Source organism: Ictidomys tridecemlineatus, chromosome 5 (assembly GCF_052094955.1).
Source record: "Ictidomys tridecemlineatus isolate mIctTri1 chromosome 5, mIctTri1.hap1, whole genome shotgun sequence".
In the NCBI taxonomy this organism is placed as follows: domain Eukaryota; kingdom Metazoa; phylum Chordata; class Mammalia; order Rodentia; family Sciuridae; genus Ictidomys; species Ictidomys tridecemlineatus.
Window position 1 is genome coordinate 112,911,575 of NC_135481.1, and position 20,991 is coordinate 112,932,565.

General features: G+C 60.0%; 1 protein-coding gene across 1 annotated transcript; it reads left to right on the forward strand.

Moving 5' to 3' along the window:
- The first annotated feature begins 8,387 nt into the window (after window positions 1–8,387).
- On the forward strand, window positions 8,388–19,889 carry Chga (chromogranin A). Its single transcript, XM_005339145.4, has 8 exons — window positions 8,388–8,546; window positions 9,185–9,231; window positions 11,406–11,499; window positions 12,276–12,344; window positions 14,391–14,489; window positions 15,887–16,267; window positions 16,911–17,389; window positions 19,443–19,889. The coding sequence occupies exons 1-8, from the start codon at window positions 8,501–8,503 to the stop codon at window positions 19,524–19,526; spliced, it is 1,299 nt and encodes a 432-aa protein (XP_005339202.1). The 5' UTR covers window positions 8,388–8,500; the 3' UTR covers window positions 19,527–19,889.
- Window positions 19,890–20,991: the final 1,102 nt, after the last annotated feature.

Consider the following 20,991-nt stretch of genomic DNA (forward strand, 5'->3'; position numbering starts at 1 on the left):
GGGGCAGGGAATATTAGCTCCAACTGGCAGATGAAAAGACTGAGGCCCGAAGGGCTTCAGAACTCTGCCAAGGCTGCAGAGCTCTTGGCTCAGAGAAGAGCCTGGGTCCCCAGGCCCCTTTCCCAGCCACTCTTTGCTCTTCATTAGGAGGGAGACTAGGCAGATCCCTGGGGTTCTCTCTGTGTCTTCCATTTTCCCTTTCTGTTAGCAGAGAGGCCATTAAAGACAAGGTGACCTTTCTAAGTCCTGCAACTCCAGGAAAAACAAGCCTGAGACACAGCCCTCATTTTTTTGGTAGGAATTCTCTGATCTTAGGCATTTATTACTTAGTGGTATTCAATCCTCTGGAAGGAGATCTCTCACTGGGATTGCAGGATAAGGTGGTCAAATTGCCTGAGAAGGTCTTCATTCAACCACTGGTCCTGAACTACTTGTCCTGAGCTGGGAGAACTGGGAGCAGAGGGGTGCTGTGGCTTCTAAGTGCCCTCATCAGGGGTGTGGCAGCATCCAAAGGCCTCTGAGGCCCTCCAAGCTGAAAGGCTCTGATTATGAGGTTCATTCTGTAGCTTTAGTTGTCCCAAAGCCTCTTGCTGAGGCACAGTTCTTCTCTGGAAAAGATGATGTGTGTAGAATATAATTCACTGTTTACATTTAGGGCCAAATGATTCTCACCGAGTGATTTATAACAGAGAAAGCTGAGAACTTGTTAGTCACCTCAATGTACAGAAGCAGATGAACAGATGTCTGGATGTCCTTCTAAGATGAGACAGGCTGTCATAAGCAGAGCCCTCTGAGTATTATCCGTAACAAACTGTCTTCTGAATTGGAGGTAAGAAATGTCCTAGATTGTCTTGTTGCTTTAGAGGGCTCCTGGAGGTGTGGGAGATGGCTGGTGAACCAGAAGCCATCGGGTCAGCAAGGAAAGGGATCTCTGAGATAACCTAGTCCCAATCTCTCCCACCATCTCTTTTGACATTATAAAAGAGGAAAACAGACCCATATAACTGAATTGATTTGATGAAGGCCATCGAGTCAGTAAGAGTTAGAGCTGGCACGAGGTCTACAAAATGATGCAGGAGAACCTAATTCCCTCCTCCTCCACGGAGTGCGGAGGGCTGTGGTGGGGATGCACATCACTCCTCTGTTCTCCAGTTCTGGGAAGTGGAAAGCGTCTAACTGCTGGAAATATGTTGAAACCCCATGCATTTGGGGGTAAAAGGCCACTATTCTACTTATTTTTTGATGTAAACCTTTAGAGTTTATACAGCTAGAAAAAAGGGGCATAGCTTAAAACCAGGGTCTCCTGGGATCTAGACAAATCTCCAGCCTCCGCCTGTGCTCCCCCTTGGGTGATGTTTCAGCACCACGGACAGCATCCCGCAGCGCGCCTGCGCCATGCTCCACCCGCATCAGGACCAACCCACCGAGCAGGGCTTCAGGGACTCGCCTTTACCTGAGGAGCCAGCGTGAACACTTTTCACAGGGTGACACACAGATATGGGGTCCCAAATGGACCCATCCCAAACATCCCAACAGGGCCCCCCACCTTGCAAAAACACCCCACCATTGTTCTCATGGGTTAAGTGATTTTTAAAAAGTAGTCCGGTTCCTATGAATGCAGAGTCAGGACTGATTTGAAGCAGTGTCTTTCCCTCCTGAGGCCTGAAATCTATTTTGCATGCCAGTCGCCAGTGCAAAGGGTGATAAGCAACCTGTCGGCTGATGGTCAGGGCTACGCCATCTAGGAGAGTGGAGAGAGAAGGGGGCTTGGGACTGACCAGAAAATGCCTTGGGCGGAAATCATTGAGTGGAAATGGCGAAGCCTTGAAGGTTGGGAAAGTGGGAGCAGAGGCATTTTGGTCAGGAGACATGGGAAAGAGGGGGCAGGGGTGTGCCTGGCACCTCCAGATACCAGGGGAGGCTGGAGGAGTCGGGACAGTGGGGGGATGGCATGACCTAGGCACAGTGACTGGGGAGAGGGAAGTGGGACTGGGAGAGGGGAAGCCAGACATCCAGGAGGTGACCGCGTGGGGCACAGCTGCGGCAAACCTTCCTGTCCTTTCCTTAGTTCCTTTGCCTAGTCACACCGCTTCACCCTCACGTTGCTTGGTGCCCTGTCCCCCACTTGCCTGCATCACACACACTGCAGAGAAGGTGACAGAGGATGTCCAACACGGGGCACCTCCTGCTGGGGTGCAGTGGGGAGCTGCGAGCAGAGGGAGGGAGCGCTGCAGGTGGGCCAGGTGGAGGGGCAGGGGACGATTCTTGGGCAGGTAAATGGTGCCAGGTGGGCACCTGCACTGACGGGGGTCCAGGCAGGAGGAGGACCCCTGTGGGGCAGCTGGGGAGGCAGGAGGGAAAACAGTGACCCACTGCTCAGTCTCTGAGCTGGGGGCCCTAGGTGAGGGCTGGGAGATTCAGGGGAAGGAGGCTGTCGGCTGATGGGCTCTGAGATGCCATTCGGCAGGGAACGAGCAGTGCCCAGCAGTGCCTGCAGGGCCAGCCCCCCGGGAGCCCCTTCAGACCACTCAGTTCTCCCCAGTTACCTCTCTGTCTGGGCTCCTGACCCCCTGCTGCACTGGCTGGGAAAGGGCAGGGCCTGAGCGCTGGGGGCACCAACTACCACCCTCCCCTCAATAGGGACCAGGATCAGCACCCCTTGCCCCCTAGGAACAGCTTCTCCTTCCTGGGCTCTCCTGCACAGGGAGCTCGACACAGCCGTGGGAGACTCCATCAGCCTGGACATCAGCCACCAACACGGACTGCTCTCACAAGGGCCAGACCTGACACCTGATAACTCCACGCTCTTGCAGGAGCCCAAGGAGGCCAGTGCCACCATCCCTGGCCCTGTTACTTAGATTTAAAGACAGATGCCCTCTCAGAAGCCGAGCTGTCCAGTCCTGCTGACTCTGGAGCTTACAGGACCTGGGTCATTTGTCAGCCAAATGGAACAACATAAACAAGGGCCGCGCCAGAGCACAGAACCTGGGGGAGGAGGGAAGGGGCATGCTGTGGAGAGGGGGGGGCACTAACAGGTGCTGAGCTCCCCCAAAGGCCGAGAACTGGCTGTTTCCTTCTGTTAGCTCCCGTGAGCAGGCTCCGCGTGCGGGGCACCCAGTATTGGCGAGACTGGGTATTATCAGTTAAGTTCACGGTAAATCACACAAGAAGTGCTTTGGTCATTTTTATAGAACAGGAAACAGAGACTCAGAAAAGTGACTTTTCCAGGCCACACAGAGTACTAGGCAGAGCCAGAATTTAAAATCAGTCCAAAGAGCTGCTCTTTTCACCTCCTGAGCTGCTTCCGCCAGCCAGCAAGGGCTGTGGGGACAGGGATCACCCTGAAGTCACTTGGTGATGCCTCCCTGGGAGGCTCTAGAAGTCCACCTTCAGGTTTTCATGGAGTTGAGGGCCTGGGGCCTGGGGCTGGGCAAGGGGGTCCTCCTCCCCAGAGACCTAGCTGCCTGCCCCTTCTTGGACGCTCCTTTGGCCTGTTCCCAGGCAGCATTGACCCTCCTCCTTCCCCACCACAAGGCCGAGTCCCGGCAGGCAGGCCAGCCACCTGGCTTCCTCTGCCCTGAACCTAACCCCACCTGCCCCCAGGCCCGCAGCTCCCCGAGTTCCGGTCCATTTGGCGTGACACCGGAGCGTGCGTCACCCGTGCGTCACCCAGTGGCTCTCCTGCAGCACCTTCCATGCGGGGCCTCTGCAGGTGGACCCCCAACACCTCCCTCCGGGATGTGGGAGTTTCTGATCCTTGGGTGTCGCCCTAGAAAACGTCATGCTCAGGGGGAGGCACTGCTATGGGTCCCCGTGGGAATGTGGCCCTGGGGAGTGGGACAGGAGGTGGGGCAGGGTTTGGTCCAGGCCTGGTCCTTCTTGCCCACTCACTGTACCTTGTGTCCTCAGTGAGCCAGTCCCGGGGCCCAAGGCTTGGTATATGAGCCTCCCCTGCCTGCCTCTCCCATAACCCGCCCAGCCAGGCCCTTGTCCATCCACAGAGGAGGCCTGGGACCGCTTGGTTAGATTAAAGCAAACATCTGCCAAAGAAGAAAAGCAAAACCTTAATTGGAGGCCCCGGGGGTGTTTGCAGAGACAGATGGGAGAGGATCTAACGAAATCACCGTGCACTGGCCTCTGAGCAGACCTCGGAGATAAAGCTGCATTGCCCGGCAACAGGGCTTTCCACCTGGAGGCCTGATAAGGGGCTGGCGGAGCTGCACGTTTGGAAAATATGATTTTGTGAGCGGGGGCCGAGGGCATGTTGACGCTGCGGCTCAACGCCCCAGGCCCCACTGTCAGATAAGCAGCTGCCACTTTCCCTGGGGGACCAGCAAGGGCTGTCCCCTAGGACCCCGTGGCAGGGCCTGCCTACGTGAGGCATCCTGCACCCAAGTTACAGGAACAGATGGGCAGACCCTCGGGTCTGGTTCTGGTCACCAGAGGCAGCAGGAAGCAATGGCTTTCTCTTGTCCTCTCTGACTCTGGTCCAGGCCCCCTGGGACAGCATGGAGTGTTAGGACTGCAAGAACTAGCTGGGTCAGACGCTCTACCCCAATACCCCATACCTCCTGGGGCTCCTTTTCTCCCAGTGACTCCCTGATCTTTGGCTATCTCCTCCTGTTAGCATCTGCTTTGGAGTAAAAGCCCAAAGTCTTCACGGAGGTCCATGAGGTTTGGCATCTGGCCTAAACAGTGCCTCATCATCTGCACCCACTACCTAGCTCACTCTCTTCCAGCTGCCTTGGCCTTTTTGCTTTACCTCAAAACTGCCACAGGGCTTTTGCACTGGCTATTCATTTCTGCTGGGAATGTTCTTCCTCTATGTATCTGTACTGCTCTCTATCTAGATGCCTTACTTAAGTTACTGTCTCCTCGAGGCCTACCCGACCACTTACTCAGCGAGGCCCACAGCCTGTCACCCAGGGATTCCACAGCTCCCTACCCTATTCAGCTCTCTCCTTTTCCCACAGCAACCACCAACTTCTAACCTGCTGTATGATATACTTATTGATTATGGTTTACTCCTTGTCCTCTGTTTCCTAGTACCAGCTCCAAGATGCCAGGAAGCTTGTCTCTGTTCTTCACTAGCCTATTCCAGGGAGAACAGAGCTGAAACGCAGTAGGTGCTGTTTGCTGGATACAGAAAGGCCTCCTCTTCCCAGTCCTGAAATGGCTTTGGTTGAATGGGTGAAAAAGAATCCGTGCTCAGAATGCACCTCTGCCAGGTCACTGAGTTGCCCTAGGAAATATCTGGAGCCCCCCACCCCGAGCCCCACCACCTGGACCTTTGTCCAGGAAGAAAACCCAAGGCTGGCGTCTGGTGAGCTTGGCTTTCATCCGGCCCTGCCATTAATTTTCTGTGTGACTCAGGACAAGGCACCATTCATTTCCAAGTCTCCATTTCCTCTGTTGACAGGTATTAGCATTTACCCCCTTTATCTAGCATCAATAAGCTTTCACATTACAACTTTTTCACATTACAACTACAGCTTGTGGTCAAATCCCACTCTGCCCCTTCTTGGCTGTGTGGTGTTAGGCAGTTTAAACAACACCTCTGAACCTCTACCTGGTAATCTATGCTGTGTGGCCCTTTTGCAGTCTTTCACTGCTGAGCTCTTTTCTAACTTCTGATACAACTGCTCTCATTTGCCTCCTTATGGGAAATCATGGGACAGTGGATACTGAGGGGGCACTTGGTGAGTTGCCACAGTTCTACCCCAGAGAGCTCTCCCCAGCCCCTCCCTGGGTGCTGCAGCTTGGTTGATGTGAGGCCTGCTCGGTTTCCCAGCCTTGAGGGTTCCGTCCTCTGTCCATCCTCGCCTTTGGGCCTCTACCTTGATCAGAGGCCTGGCAGAGGCCAAGCGTTGATGACCCTTGCTTGGTAGGACAGGGGTCTAAAGAACCATCTCCAAATTGACAACCAAGAACCATGAAGCCTGGAGCCAGGGACAGAGGGGAAGTCTGCAGGAGACCAGACCAAGAAGGGCTGAGGCCTCAGGACACGCAGTTCCCCGTGGCTGCGGGGCCAAGGACCTTCAGACACACCCCAGGCACAGCCAGAGCTGGGCAGCACCTGTGCCTGGGTTCCCTGGGACACAGATTTATGGAAGAGGGGAATCCCCAGAAGAGGAGTGGGGAGGATGTGAAGCACGGCTACGGCGAGCACACGCTGTCACACGCTGTCACTCAAGTGTGTGCCCTGGAGCCACTCACCAGGAGAGACAGCTCCGTCCACCTGGAGACGCTGCGATATGGTACAAAACAGCCGTCCTCAAAATGATGCCCCGGGTGGGGGGAGCTGGAGTGAATGCCCGAGACACTGCAGAGGGCTGCTCCTTGGGGCGTCCCGATCTTTCTGTACCCCCCCCCAAACATCATATGGAAAAAGGCTTTGGGTACAAAAGGGGTGATCCTGGCCGTGGGAGGTGGGTCAGACCTTTGACAGAACCAGGGGAGCTGGGCAAGGTTCTGGGTGCACCTGCTGGAGTCGGAGTAGCTTTGGGGGGCAGCTCTGAGTCTGCAGTTCCCCAGGGAGGCACCTGGGCTGCCTCTGGGTCTCTCTCTCATGGTGTCAGCATTTTGGGGGCTGCACATGTGAGGATCCCTCTGGAGTCCTGGGGGACCAGCTGGCGGGGGCTCTAGTGCCCTTGTTCCCGGGCTTGGTGCCCAGGAGAGCTCCAGGCGCAGCAGTTAGATGGGTAGTGTCTGCCCTACAGAGAGGCCAGGACACCTGCTCCCTGCTCCCTGCTGCCCGCCCCCCCCTGGGCAAGAAGACCCTCCTGCATCAATAGAAATAGCAATTATTTTTGTCATGGTAAATTAAACTTTATATAAATTTATGATTTGATCATTTTGAGGAGCACAGCTCAGTGGTGTCAAGTACATTCCCATAATTGTGCAACTGCCACGGTCTCCAGGACCCTGCCATCTTCTGCACCCACAGAATACGAACTCCCCATCTCCCCACACCCCAGGCCTGGGCAACCACTGTTCCCTCTGCCGTATGTGAATCTGATCAGAGGTGACATTTTGCAAAGTGCCTCAGTGTGCTTCTCACTGTCCAGCTGTGGCTCCTGGACGCTGTCGCCTGGCCTGCCAGTCTCGAAGGTCTCTTACTTGTTCATGAAATAATTAAAAATGCTGCAGAGGTCTGTGTATGAGATTGTTCTTTATAACAGCAAAAGCACAGTATCTAGTACGTGCTATCAATCAAGTGTGTGACACCAAGCTGGACTCCATCGTGAGAAACAGAGTATACAGGTTGGAAAATTACTTACATTGCAGTACACAAAAAAATTGTGGCAGACAACAAAGCTCATAAATGCATGAATGGGGTCATTTCAGTCCAGTTTTTCATTTAGGGACAGGAAATGGGCACAGGTATGGAGCAGGAAACAGCAGCAGAGGAGGGGCAGGAAAAAGGAGGGGCTCTGGAGGTGGCAATCGGTGCCAAATTATTACCCAGATGCCAGGTTCACGGTGACACTGGCCTCAGGTAGCACAAGTTTCCCAATTTGGCATCCAGGATGAGAGCAGCAATAGGCCAGAGAATCGAGGGTCCCAGGGCAGAAGGAATCAACCAGGAAACAGACCTTCCCCCAAACATCCAGGTTCCAGAACACAGCTGGTGGCCGCGGCACGAAGGGGCTCCCAAGAGCCGGCCTCTGGCTACAGAGCGGATGCCACACAGGACTCCGCTGTGGGCTTGACATTAAAACCCGGAGCCCACCCCGCCCTCACCACCAGCATAAAAGTGTCCAACAGTGGCCGGGCCCAGGAGAGGGAGCCCCCAGGAGCCGCGCAGGCAGAGTCCCAGACTCACTTCAGCCTTCAGCCAACGCACGTGACTGTCATCACTAAGTCCCGCTGACTGGGCCCGAGCGCGAGGCCCGCGGCACCGGGAAAGCAATGGCGAGTAACCCTCATTCAAGACCAGAAACACACAATCATCAACGCGAAGGCACAAACTGGAACGCCACAAGGAGGCCTCCGGGACCTCCTGGTGTTTTGGGGAACCCTGGGCGATGACCGTGCCTCAGCGGGTGGACGCGGGAGAAGGCAATTGCGCAGGGGGAAGCGCAGGAGCCCTCGGAGCACTGGCAGTCACCTCAGTGCGCACAGCGGAGGGACGCGAGGCTCGGACTCGCAAAGTGACTTGCTCATGGACACACAGCAAATCGGTGGAACCGTGGACAGGTGGAGGGCCACCTGAGCCCTGCCGTGCCACCTCTGGGTCGCAGCCAGACCCACCAGCGCCGGAGGCCAGGGGCCCGCGAGGGGTGAGGTTGGAGGTGGAGCGAGCTGGACCCCGGGGGTGGGGAAAGGGGCAGGGGGCGGCCCCATGACGTCATTTCCGGGGGTGGCGGGTATATAAGCGGCGCACACAACTCAGCTACTGCTACTGCAGTGCTCCAGCCGGTGCCGGAGGCTGGCGGACAGACCGACGGACGCTCGCCGAGCGCCCCGCCCGCCGCCCGGCCCTGCCCACGCCGCCGCCATGCGCTGCGCCGCCGTCCTGGCGCTCCTGCTCTGCGCCGGGCAAGGTGAGCCCCGGCTCGGCCGAGGGGCCCCGGCGCCCCGCCTGCCCCGGTCCCCGCGCTGCTCCGCGCGTCCCCTCGGCGCGCCAGGTTTCAGCACCACGGACAGCGCCTCCGCCTCCCGCCGCCGCCTCCGCCTGGCCCCGCAGCGTGGCCTCCGCCCAGGCCCGAGGGACACCTGGGCTTGACTCCCAGCCCCACAGGATGGCCCCCGGCCGCCGCTCCCGCTCTGGGGCCCCGCGGGCTGCGCGCCTGGCCGGCCAAGGTCATTGGGGGGAGGGGGCGGGACGGCGCTCCTCAGCTCCCCCTCTCTCTGCGTCGGCTGGCCGGACTCCTGCCTCTCACAGCCCCCTCCCCAGCTCTTCCCCTCCGTCTGGGTCCCACCCGGGTCCCCCGGCTCTGCTGCTGGTGTTGCCATAGCACTTGCCTCCATGCGCCCTCTCCAGAGCAGCTTCCCCCGGGGAGAGTCAGGGCCCCTCAGGGCAGCCTCTGGGGCCACCTCCTGGGCAGCCCGGCCTCTCATTTGGGTGGGGACAGTTTTGACAGGGAGTGCTGGGTGAGTGGCCCCCTCTGAACTCAGTCAGGAAGGACTGTGCTCCCCTGGGCACGGGGGAGTGACCCCAGTGCTCTCTCTTTCTTTCCAGTCACTGCCCTCCCTGTCAACAGCCCTATGAATAAAGGGGACACCGAGGTAAGGAGGGGTGTTGGGGATGCCCTGGGATGGGGGAGGAGGTTTGGTGGACACCTCGGGCCAGCTCTTGGGCAGCTGCAGGAGTGAGTTTGGCATACAGCCAAGAGCCAGCACTGCGGCTGCTGACCTGAGGACAGCTTGTAAAAGAAGATATCAGAGACCGCTCACTCTCCCTGCTGTCCCGCTGCGGAGACTTCTCCAGCGTTCTATGAGATTGGCCATGTGGCCAGAAGGGGCCTGGGTCTGTCTGATGGGGCCTAGGTGCCCAGTTGTTGTCCTGACACCTGCATCCACAGGCCTACCGTGGGCTGCTGGTGGCCTGGCTTGGTTGGGTTGTCCACAGACCTGCAAGGACAGCTGTCACCTGCCTGGCTCTGGCCTCCCCCTTTGCTCTCCCTCTCTCCCTTGCCCACCCAGCTCACTAGCACCCCTCCGCTTCATAGGTACCTGGTGCCCCCAAGGACCACAGGGTAAATATTTGGCGATGGTGCCAACTGGTCCCTGCCAGCTGGGGCTGATGGTGGAGGCCACCCAGGGAAGGACTTGGGCGGTCACCAGTGGGGGTTCCTGTGGCAGGAGGAAACACTCTGCACCAGAAGCATGCTTGGAGTTCATTCCCACCCGAGCCAGGGCTGGATTTCCAGTCTCCAGTGCTCATATCTCCACTTGAGCATCAGAGAGATGTCTACTGTTCACTTTGCAGGGCCCGTTCTCTTCAGAGGCTACAGATAAAACCAAAAACATCAAAAACATTTCAACTTCAAGGTGCTCAATTATGTTTCCTTTTTTTCCAGTTGCACAGGGGCCAGAATTTAAACCTCGGCTACTCATTTAGCTGTGCAACCTTGGAAACATTCCTTAGCTTCTGAGCGTCCCCTTTCTCCCCTTTCCCTTGAGGTGAGGCGTGTAGTACCCAGCACAGGGTTGGTCCTCAGAAAATGGCCACTGTTTCCCTACAGCTTCCCTTTTAGACCCCCCAGTCCTCTGGGACCCCTGCCCAGTTCCCTCACAGACTGGTGGCTCTCTGATATTCCCAGTACAAGGTCAGGGTCCAGACTGCTGGGCGCTGCTGGCTAGATCCCGTTTGGGGGTCCGCTCTGGTCACCGTGTCGTTCCAGCAGCCCAGGTTCATGAGCACAAGAGCAGTGGATTGAGACCTGAGTGTTCCCTGGGAGGTGGTGACTGCACCCGCTGCACAACGCTTGCCAGGATGCCATCCTGCACCACCCTTGGGCTGGTTGCCTTGGCATCCCATAGACAAGCCTTCCACCCCCTCGCTCCCCACCAGCGTTGCCTCAGGCAGTCTGACACCTGCTTCTCCACCAGCTCTAGGCTGCTGAAGCAGGTCTGAAGCTGTGAATTCCACCCTGGTGTGTGAGGCACTTCCCATTTTATAGACTGTTTCCCATCTGTGCCTCATTACCCTAGAAGGGTCCTGGGGAAGGCATTCTCATTCCTACTTTCCAGATGAGGCAACTGAGTCTCTTAAGCATACTTGCCTAAGATCACACAGCTGGGATACCACACTACAGTTGGCACCATCGTCAAAGATCGTCCAGTTATCAGATGCTTAGATTGTCCCAGCATCTTGCTGAACACTGCTTTCAGGTATAGGCTGCTATTGGCCTTGGATGGGTACCCAGATGTAGCTGATCTGTGCCCCACATCCAGCTGTACCCCTTGGGTAGATGTGAAGCCAGACTATGAGACTGATAGTGCCTCCATGTGACAGCTCTGAGGGCGTTGAGAGTCACACCTGGCAGAACCAGGGTAGGTCTTTGTTCTCCTCTGGGCAGTCTGGGAGGACTTCCTGGAGAAGCCGGCCCTTCGGCATCTGCAGGAGCGCAGCACTTTTTAAAGGTATTCTTCCAGTTCCCAGAAGCAGTTCCTCATCCTAGGGAAGCAACCTTGGAATCAGCAGATGCCAGCCCCCATGATCTACCCTAGAGGGGCACGTGCTGGCCTGGCCATGCAGCTGGAGGGCCTGGCCCAGGGCAGGCACCACAGGAGGGTTAGCATGGCTATTACTGTTGGCCCAGGGCAGAGTCGTGCCCTGAGCCAGGCCTCCGTGGACTCTTGAGCACAAAAGCAGCTGCTCTTCTGTGCTCGCTGGGGGGGGGGGGGCGCCGAGCCCCTTGTGAGCTGGCCCCAGCCCACCTCTGCTCCCCTTCCAGGTCATGAAGTGCATCGTCGAGGTCATCTCCGACACCCTGTCCAAGCCCAGCCCCATGCCCGTCAGCCAGGAGTGTTTGGAGACTCTCAGAGGAGGTAGGGGCTGGCCTGGAGAGAGTGGCCACCTCCTGGGCTGGGAGGCATGAGTGGCTGGGGTGCAACGTGTCACCCAGTGAGGACCTGCCTTGGCCAGTACTGCGCTGGGGCGTGAGGGGTGGGCGAGGAAGGGGTCACAGCCTTACGCTCCTAGAGCCTGTGGGCTAGCAGAGGGGACAGATTGGTCACTCGACTCCTGGGCAGATGAAACCAGGACAGGAACAGCAGGTCCGGACTGTGAGCTCCCTGTGGGGGGAGGTTCTGGGTGCTTTCCCAGGGTCAGAATAGCGTCTGGCCCCTGGCGGTCAGCGTGCGGGTCTGTGGTGGCTGAAGGGTGCCGCGGGGCCCGAGGAGGACAGAATCTTTCCCACTATCAAGCCTTGGCCAGCTGCTGGGTGGCACTGTGAGCATCTGGGGAGGGGGCTTTAGAAGACCCGCTGGCCATCCAGAGGGGGGCAGTGGAGGACAGGCACTGGGGTGCAGAGGAGAGGACGGGATGGGCAGAGGCTGCAGCAGGAGGGGTTAGAGAGACACTGGCATCCCCAGGGCCCGCCTCCCTGGGCTGAGGTCCGTGGGGGCCCTGCCTGACCTTTCTAAGGTGCTAGAAAAGTGATGGACGGCTTGGAGTGGGGACAGTCTCCCAAGTGTCATCTCGGGATGCGATCTGACTGGCCACCTGTCGGGGTTTCCAGAATAACTCCTTAGCACTCAGCTGAACGCTGATCTCCTCCTGACTGTTCTCTGGAAGCCACCCGTGACTGTGTCCTTTCCTGCAGATGAGCGGATCCTGTCCATCCTGCGGCACCAGAATTTACTGAAGGAGCTCCAAGACCTTGCTCTCCAAGGTGTGCTCCAGTCACCTTACACATAATTCTGGGTAAATCCCATCAATTGAGAATCCGAAAATTGGGGAGGAAGGTTGGCAAAGGCCCTCTGGGGCACTCAGTTACTTGTTTTCAATCATAGGGCAGCAAGGTAGGATCCCCTCTGCCACCTGGTTGAATTTGTTACTGATAGCATTAAAGAGATCAAGGTTCAGAGAGGTTGAGTGGCCTGTCCAGGGCCACACAGTACACAGGAACAGCTCTCCGAATGCCGCCTGGCCTCTGGAGTTCAGCCATCTCAGGAGGTTGCTTTCAAGACTAGAATGCAGAGAGCTTTCCTTTTCCTTTCCTCTGAAAACTGAGAAGCCAGCTCTTCTCAAGGAGAGAGGAAGAAGGGCTCTTCCCCCCGCCCCTCCCCGTGAGCTTCTCTGCAGGGGCAGTGGTGGGGCCAGGCAGGGTCTTGTCTGCCCCAGGACATCAGCCAGACTTCAGCTGCCTGTGAGTGGGCGGGCCAATGCCTCGCCCTGGAGCAAGCCCCATCTCTCAGAGTGTGAAGGCTTCCCAAGACATTAAGAGTCCACAGCTCCTGGGAATGGGTGGCTGAGAGGTGGCGAGTGCCTTGTCCCTGAGGGCGACCTGGCAGAGTGCTGGGCTGGAGGATTATGCTCCCGCCACCCCCAGAGGTGGCCCCTTCAGTCTTGATGGAAGGCGGCACTGACCCAGCACACGGGACCAGGCTCTGGCCGGGCTGCTCCTGGCTGACTCCTGAGAGAAGGGCCCCTTGTCTAGAGCAGGGCCATCGGCATCCTGGGCACCAACCCGCGGGCTGCTGTCTGTGAGCTGGGCCTCCCCTCCCTCCCTGCCCTCCCCCACTCCCCCGCTCCCCCCAGGCCTGGGCTTGGGTCTGGTGGCACTGGTGGGGGCAGAAAGGCTGCTCCAGCTCGGGAAGGTGCCCCTCTGAGGCTGCTGGAGCAGACGGGCCGTGTGAGAATGGAGAGGGCAGATCTGGGGAGGAAGCAAGAACCCCGCCCCCCAGCTCACCTGCGCCCTTCTCTGGCTGTCCCCCTGGGCGGCAGGCGCCAGAGATGAGGGTGCGGGGAGGAGGCACGTTCTGGCCCCAATGACCTGGGCTGTGTCATGGGTTCCTGGCTCAGGTTTCCGACTAAAAATTAAATATTTTAACAACGATAAACTTGAGATTAAACACTGACTAGCTAAAGTTATGTCATGAAATATAATGTCACCAGAGGCTCTTAGAGGGCAGGGGGTCCTGCATACCCGCACCCAGGCACGGGGCCCATGCTGTGGCTGCACGATCCTGGTGCAACCTCTGCCCACTCCCCCACGCCCTCTAGGCCCCTGTGCTGTCCTGCGGCCCTGCCTGTCTTGGCACCTGCCGGGCGGTGCCCCATGTATAGGTGATCCAGTGAGGAAGTGGCCCCAGAGCCCTGGGACTCACACCTTTCTGGGCCCAGGACTGCTCCCTGGCTCACAGCTGTCCCAGATGTCCCCATAAGGGCAAAAGCCATCTCCAGCTGCAGAGCTGACCCCACAGAGGGGCCAGTGCCCAGAGTGAGGTGCGGATGTGGGGACAGTCAGGGCGCCTGCGGCAACTGGGGCAGTGCGGGGACGGGCAGGACGGGTGTGGACCCCAGCGGCCGACCCTGGGCTCAGGGCAAGCAGGGCTGGCTTCTCACGGGGCCTGGGCTGAGAGCACCCGGAGGAGAGGAGCGGTCACTGTTGTTCCTGCTCCAGGTCCCTGAGCTACAGATCCTGAGGGTCCCTCACTCCCGCCCTGCAGCCCTCTGTCCCTCAGGGCCTTGGTGGTCCCAGACAGGGCTCGCTGTCCTTTCCCAGAGCAGCATCTGAGTCTGTGGAGGTGGTGTGGCCGCCCGATGGCCCCAGACGAGGGCGGGGGGACCAACCTGCCACCCCTGGCTGAGACCCCTCGAGGTCTCACTGGGCAGGCCTGGAACATGACCCGCCCACTCCACACGGGGAAGTGGTACCTTCGGCCTCCTGGACCCACAGAGTGGACCCAACGGGCCTCCCCGTGCTCCTCCCCAGGGGCCAAGGAGAGGGCGCAGCAGCACAAGAAGCACCGCAGCTTCGAGGAGGAGCTCTCGGAGGTCCTCGGGAGCCAGAGCGGCGAGGCCAAGCCCCAAGGTCAGTGCCAGCCGGCTGGCCCGAGGAGGAGGGGCGGGAGGGGCGGGGCCTCCCGAGGGGGAGGGGCGGGCGGGGCGGGGCCTCCCGGGGGCGGGGCCTTCCCAGAGCCGGAGCCCCTCCTGCAGGCCCCGGGCGGCAGCTCCTGTTCCCCTCCCCAAGGTGGGCTGCACACGGTGGTCCCACGGCACAGCCACGGGTCCTGGCCGCGGTGTCCCACTGTCCATCCAGGTGCTGGGGCCCTGGGGGGGAGTTCTGTGGCCTGGCAGGTGGGTCCCCCCAGTAGCCCCTGCGCAGAGCTGGCCACCCCTGGCCTCCCGGGATTTGGTGGCTCCTTAGAGTAGCCAATCTCAGGAGGGTGCGAGGAGAGGCCTGGACGCGGGAAACCGGGTCCTCATTCTGGAAGCCAGAGCACTGGGTGGGTTGAGGCTGCCGTGGCTCGGCCGGTGCCAGGCGGTCGCTGTCCTCCCACCTGGGGAGCCACAGGCCACCTGCAGGGCGCAGCTCTTTCATGGCCGTGGATGAGGCCGGTTCTAGGAGCGGGGGTCCCAGTGGCCCTGATCTGGGGCTGGGAGGGAGCCGGCAGGTCAGCCCAGCTGCCCAGAGCCTGGCCCACACTGTCCACCTGGCGCCGCTGGGTGCGGCTTGGACCCCCATCTTGGCTTCACGGGAACGAGTCTGGGTCGCCACGCAGGCCTGCCCTGGCCTCGGAGGGACATAGCGTGGCATCCGTGTGGGCACACGCACCCAGAGCTCAACGCAAGGGACCCTGAGCTGGCGTGTGGGGGCTGGGAGCGGGCTTAACTTGTGGCCTGCAGCCTGTGTGAGCAGTGGTCAGGCCGCCTCCCCGTCTGCCGCTCAGTGTGTCCTGTGGGGTGAGCACGTGTCCAGCCCTGGGGACCTGCCGGAGCTCAAATGGTGGAACCCGCCTGGGGCCACCTTGCTCAGTGGCGCTCATTCTAGCAATGACGGGGGCTTTTTGTCCCTGAGAAAATCCCGAGGAACTGAGCACTTTCACAGGGTGCGGGAGACAGAGGAGCCCCATATGGAGGGGAAAATGGAGATGCAGTCATGGCGCCTCTTACACAGAGAGGTTAAGTGGTTTGCCCAAGATCACACAGCAGTTCAGCCAGTGTCCTAATTTTCATTTCAGGGTCTGTTGCTTTTTGTTTTGGGTTTTATTTTTAGTTTTTCTAAGTTACATCCTGTTTTAAGAGACAGAAATAAAAACCACAATCCAGGTACTCAGATCAAGTCCAGAAGGGAGGAGAACCCTAACTCTAGTCTCAGGCCAAGCTTCCTGGAAGCCAAGACACAGGATGACCACGACCGCAGGTGGCCTCCGGGAGGCCCCAGTACAGCTGTCCTCAGGGCTTAACTTGGCCCTGTTGTTTTTGCAGAGGTGACAGAAGAACCACCCTCGAAAGGTGCTGCAGAGAGAAGAGATGCCCAAGAGGCAGAGCCGAGCCCCGAGGCCCCAGACACAGCCAGGCCCTGGGCCTTCCCTGAGCCTGGGCAGGGGGACAGCCAGGCCCCGGGGGAGGAGGCCCCTAACACCCAGCCACCAGCCAGCCTCGCAGGCCACAGGCGCTCGGGCCCGCAGGCTGTGGCGGACGGTGAGGGCCCCTCCCAGGGCCTGAGCACAGAACAAGGGTCGCAGACAGAGGGGGAAGAGGAGGAGGAGGAGGCGGCAGAGAAGGGTTCCCCGGAGGAGGAAGGCCCCACTGCAGCATCTGAACCCCAACAGAGCCTCGGCTCCAAGGAGACACAGAAAGGCCAGAGTATGTATGACGGGGACCTGAACCAGCATGTCTGGGGGGGTGGGGTGGGAGGGAACCTCATCCTTAATCTTGTTCCATCTTCATCACAATCCCGAAAGGTAGGTATTAGGTCCATTTTCCAGATGGGGAAGTGGAGCTCAGAGTGATTAAGTAATTTTCCCAAAGTCACACAGCTAATTTGTAGTAAAAGTTGAAATTCCAACCCCAGTTTGTCTGACTTCCACACTATTCCTCTCCCCTGTTCCACACAGCACGCCCCTGGCCCAGGAGGCAAGAGGGGCATTGCAGGGTGGGTGGCCAGGCTCTGGGAACAGAGAGACAGAATGACAGGTGGGAGCAGGCTGATCTGGGGACAGCGTTGTCTTCCGTGATGGGTCAGCTGACTCCCTGGCAGCCCCCGGGGGTGGCCCGCTGGGCCAGAGGCTTCTGGGCTAGGGGAGGAGCTGGCTCTGGCCCCCCACCCCGGAGCTCTGAGGGGTCTTGACAGGCAGGGCATCGGGGTGGCCCTGCCCTCCACGTGGACACTGTGCAAAGGCACGACCCTGAGAGCCAAGCCCGTGGCCTGACCGTGGCCCGCAGAGGCTGCTGGGCGGTGGGACGGGGAGCTGCTGGCCCTCACCTCCTGCTCTGTCACCTGCTCCAGGTCGGTCTGCGGCTCTGGTGGTGGATGGAGGCCCAAAGCTGGGGGCTGAGGAGGCCCGGCCCCCCGAGGGCAGGGGAGAGCGGCCCAGGCAGGAGGAGCAGGACGAGGAGGACGCGGCAGGGGCCCTCCGAGGCCAGGCCGGGAAGAGCGGGGAGCAGGAGCCGCGGCCCTCCAGGGAGTGGGAGGAGGCCCCGCGGTGGAGCAAGATGGACCAGCTGGCCCAGGAGCTGACGGCAGGGAAGCGGCTGGACGGGGAGGATGAGGAGGACGACCCCGGCCCTGACCTGGACCCCGACCGCTCCATGAAGCTCTCCTTCCGGGCCCGGGCCTTTGGCCCCAGGGGGCCTGGCCTGCAGCTGCGCCGAGGCTGGAGGCCATCCTCCCCGGAGGACAGTGTGGAGGCGGGCTTGCCCCTGCAGGCCCGAGGCTACCCCGAGGAGAAGAAGGAGGAGGAGGGCAGCGCCAACCGCAGGGCAGAGGTCAGAGCAGAGGTGGCTACGGGAGGGAGTGGCCCTGGCCAGGCCTGGGGACAGCTGCACTCGGACATCACTGCCCCCAGCAGGGGACCCAGACCCCTGGAATCTAGACCTAGAGGGGTGGGCAGCCAGGGACTCTCAGGGCTGGGGGTGCCTGGGCTCCCAGCGGGCACCTGGGGAATGGCCCGCAGCTGGCAGGAGGCCTTCAGCCCGGCCTGGGAGCTGCTGGGCGCCCTGGGGAGTCTGAGCAGGTCAGAGAGTGACAGGTGCAGCTTTGGATAGAGAGCTTGGGGACCGGGGGCAGGACTGGCCTAGGGGTCCAGGCCCCGGCCATGTCTTGGCTCCCAGGAGGCCCGGGCGCACCCTCTTCCCATGATGGCGGAGGGGCAGGGTAGAGCCCGCTGGCCCTCGGGGCCTGTGTGAACGGGAGGGAGACCTGGCCTCTGCCCACAGGCCTGAGCCAGCCTCTCCCTGGCTCTCGGCCCTGGGCAGGTGGTGGCCCTCCCCTGAGCCTCACGTCCCCACCCCCTTTCTGCCCACCTCAGCCTCACGACTAGAGGCGTCCATGCTTGGAATTGGGCCTCCCCGGGCCACTGGGATGCTGAGCAGGTGGTCAGTGCACAGCCGCCCAGGAGCTGGGCTCCCTGTCAGGAGACCCTGGTGGTACTTGATTCAAGCCTCAGTGCTCTGGGGGCCACCAGGGACCAGAGCCCTCTCCCCAAGTTTGTTCTCAGCCCACCCAGAAAAGTAGGGGCCCTTCTTTTGGTCCTGACCTCTCTGGGCCTGGGTCTGGTCTTGGTAGTCTGAGAGGAAGACCCCTGGGAGCTGGGGCTGGAGGGGCAGGTACCGTGTCCCCAGGACTGGGCGGAGGGCCCAGGAGCAGCCCCACCTCCAGGACAAAGGAGCAGCCCCAGAAACGGCAGAATAATGAAGTGCCAGAGACTCTGCCAGCTTCCGGTCTCCACAGGCAGAGGGGGCCAGGGGGCAGGGTGGGACAGTGGGGACCCCTGAGTCTTGTGGTCAAGGTGGGGTGGGGACCTCCTCCCCATCCAGGGGTCTTAGAAACCTCCGCATGGGCTGCCTGTGAAGCCAGTGGCTCAGGCTGGGGTGTGGACTGAGGCAGGAGGATCACAAGTTTGACACCAGCCTGGGCAGATCAGTGACAGCCAGTTTCAAAATACAATAAAAAAAAGGTTGGGTGGCTGGGCATGGCCAGGGGTAAGCACTTCCCAACACAGAATGGCCCTGGGCTCCACCCCAGCTCTGCAGAAAATAACACCCCAAAAGAACAAAATCACCCCCCAGGGCCCCTCAAGGTCAGGGGGGCTCTAGGTCCCCATTTCCAAGGCAACAGTTGTCAGCATCCCATGAACTGGGCCCAGGTGGGCCGTGGTGTGGCCTTGGAAGTCCACCCCCAGGGCAGGGGCAGAAAGGTGGCTTCCTAGCAGGCTCTGAGTGGGGGTGTGCTCTTGGTGTGTCCTGCTCCGAGAGGACTGGCACTTCTGGGAGATGGGCCCAGAGCAGGGCTCAGAGGAGAGTCCCTTGCTCCCCTGAACCACCCTGGCAGCCAGAGCTCAGGGTCCCCCTGAGGTCAGGAACAGGCCCAGCCTTAGCAGGTGGACATGGGCATCTGTCAGTGTCCAGCCCGTGCTGCAGTCCCCACGGCCCCCTCAGGTATGGAGGCTGCGAAAGACAGTCCCACGCCCAGCCTGGCTACCCTGAGAGCTGTCGCCCATGGTCTGGGCCAAGGGAGGGTCCCTTAAGGGACCTTTCATGATCCAGGTACCCTGAAAGAACAGACTCCGCCTGCCTGGACCATCCAAAGGGAGCAGGGCTGCACCCAGGCAGGGTGCACCAGGGCCTCTGCTTCCCGCCTGCCCGCTGGCCCTCAGGCAAGCCCCAGCGTGGTGCCACGTCCCCACGGTGCAGATGAGACTCCCCGGCAGAGCCACCTGTCCAAGGCTATGCAGCCAACCAGCAGCCACCAGCCCTGCTGACTGTCCCGTTGATCCCACAGCACAGGCCAGCTCCCAATGACCCTGACCTTCTCTCCTAGGACCAGGAGCTGGAGAGCCTCTCGGCCATCGAGGCAGAGCTGGAGAGGGTGGCACACCAGCTGCAGGCACTGCGGCGGGGCTGAGGCGCTGGCCAGCCAGGGCCCCTGGCACCCGTGGGCCTGGCTCTCTTGTCCCCTCTACAGGTCCTGCCCAGACGGCCAGGGCGCTGCTTCCGGTAGGGAGGTGGCCTCTGGCAGCCCGGGCCATCCTGCCCTGCCATGCTCCTTCCCCTCCCTCCTGTCCCGCCCTGGCCTCCTGTGGAGTGGCCACGCTCTCCACCCTGCTCTCTGAACACAGGCAGCTTTCTAGAAGCCCCTCCATGTTCACAGCCCCGGGCACAGCGGCAATAACTTCTGAGCTTTCGGTGAAAGCTGAAAACTCCTGACTAGAATACGTTCTGTATAGAGTTCATCTAAGGAAAAATAAAACCTGCTCTGGGCTCTTTCCTTTTTCTTTGAATTTTTTCCCCCCTCAACTCCCAATGGACACACAGGATTTGAGCAAAGGGACAGGGGAGTTTCAGTCCGTCTGGGCTTTTCTGGGCCACTTCTTAGCTGTGGGATCTTACACAGGTGGCTTTGTACTCCTGGTCCTCAGTCTCCCCATCTGTAAAATGGGGAAGCTGATCCGCCTTGAAGCGGTTTTGTGTGGATGAAGTGACACCTGTCACTCTGTCTTAACCGCACCTGAGCTGGGCCGTGTGGAGGTGAGGCCAGGCTGGGACACAGACTGAGTTAGTCCTTGATCACCTGTGGGGCTGGGTAGAGACCCTGACGGCCCCAGTTGATGCCTGCCCCAAGCCACAGGCAGCGGGCTGGCTTTGGACATCCCGTCGAGAGCTTCTGAGCTGCAGGCTGCTCTTGGCCGAATCCAACTCTGCCTGCCCTGATTGCTGGCCTGTCGTGTGCCTAGGACCGGGGCTGTCGGAAGCCCTCGTGCATGTTAACAGTTCACGAGAGCACTGCGGGTCTTGTTCTGCTTCAAGAATGAGAAACCGAGGCAGAGAAGGTGAAATGCTCGGAGTCACAGGCAGGAGGGACGCCCCCGGCACTGAGCCTGGCTGTGCAGGATGATGCCATCAGGCCAGGCGGCACTGCGACTGGGCCCAGCTGGCGGGGCAGGGCCCGTCATTCAGTTGTCCGTCAAACATTCACGCAGGGCTGCCTTGGGCCTCATGGGCCTGGCATGAGGAGGGGACTGGCATAAACCCTGGCTTTGAGAAGCCCACTGCCCAGTGGGGAAAGCTGGACCGTCCACAGCCAATGCCACCCACTGGGACAAACGTATGGTCAGCAGGAGGGAGCACAAGCCCATGTCCCTCTGCTGAGGCCAAGCCTGCAGGAGGCAGAGGAGGCGGGTTCAAGCACGGTTCTATTGGACTGGCATTGGTCTTGGACAGGCCTGTCACCTCTCCAGGTGGCAGTTCTGGGGCTAAGATCCCTGGTCTGTGCACCTAGGGTGAGACTCAGGCCAGTGAGGCTGATGCGCAGGAAGGACGGTGAGACCCTGCGGGATGGCGACCTTGGCAGGGGCCTGCCTGGTGCTCCC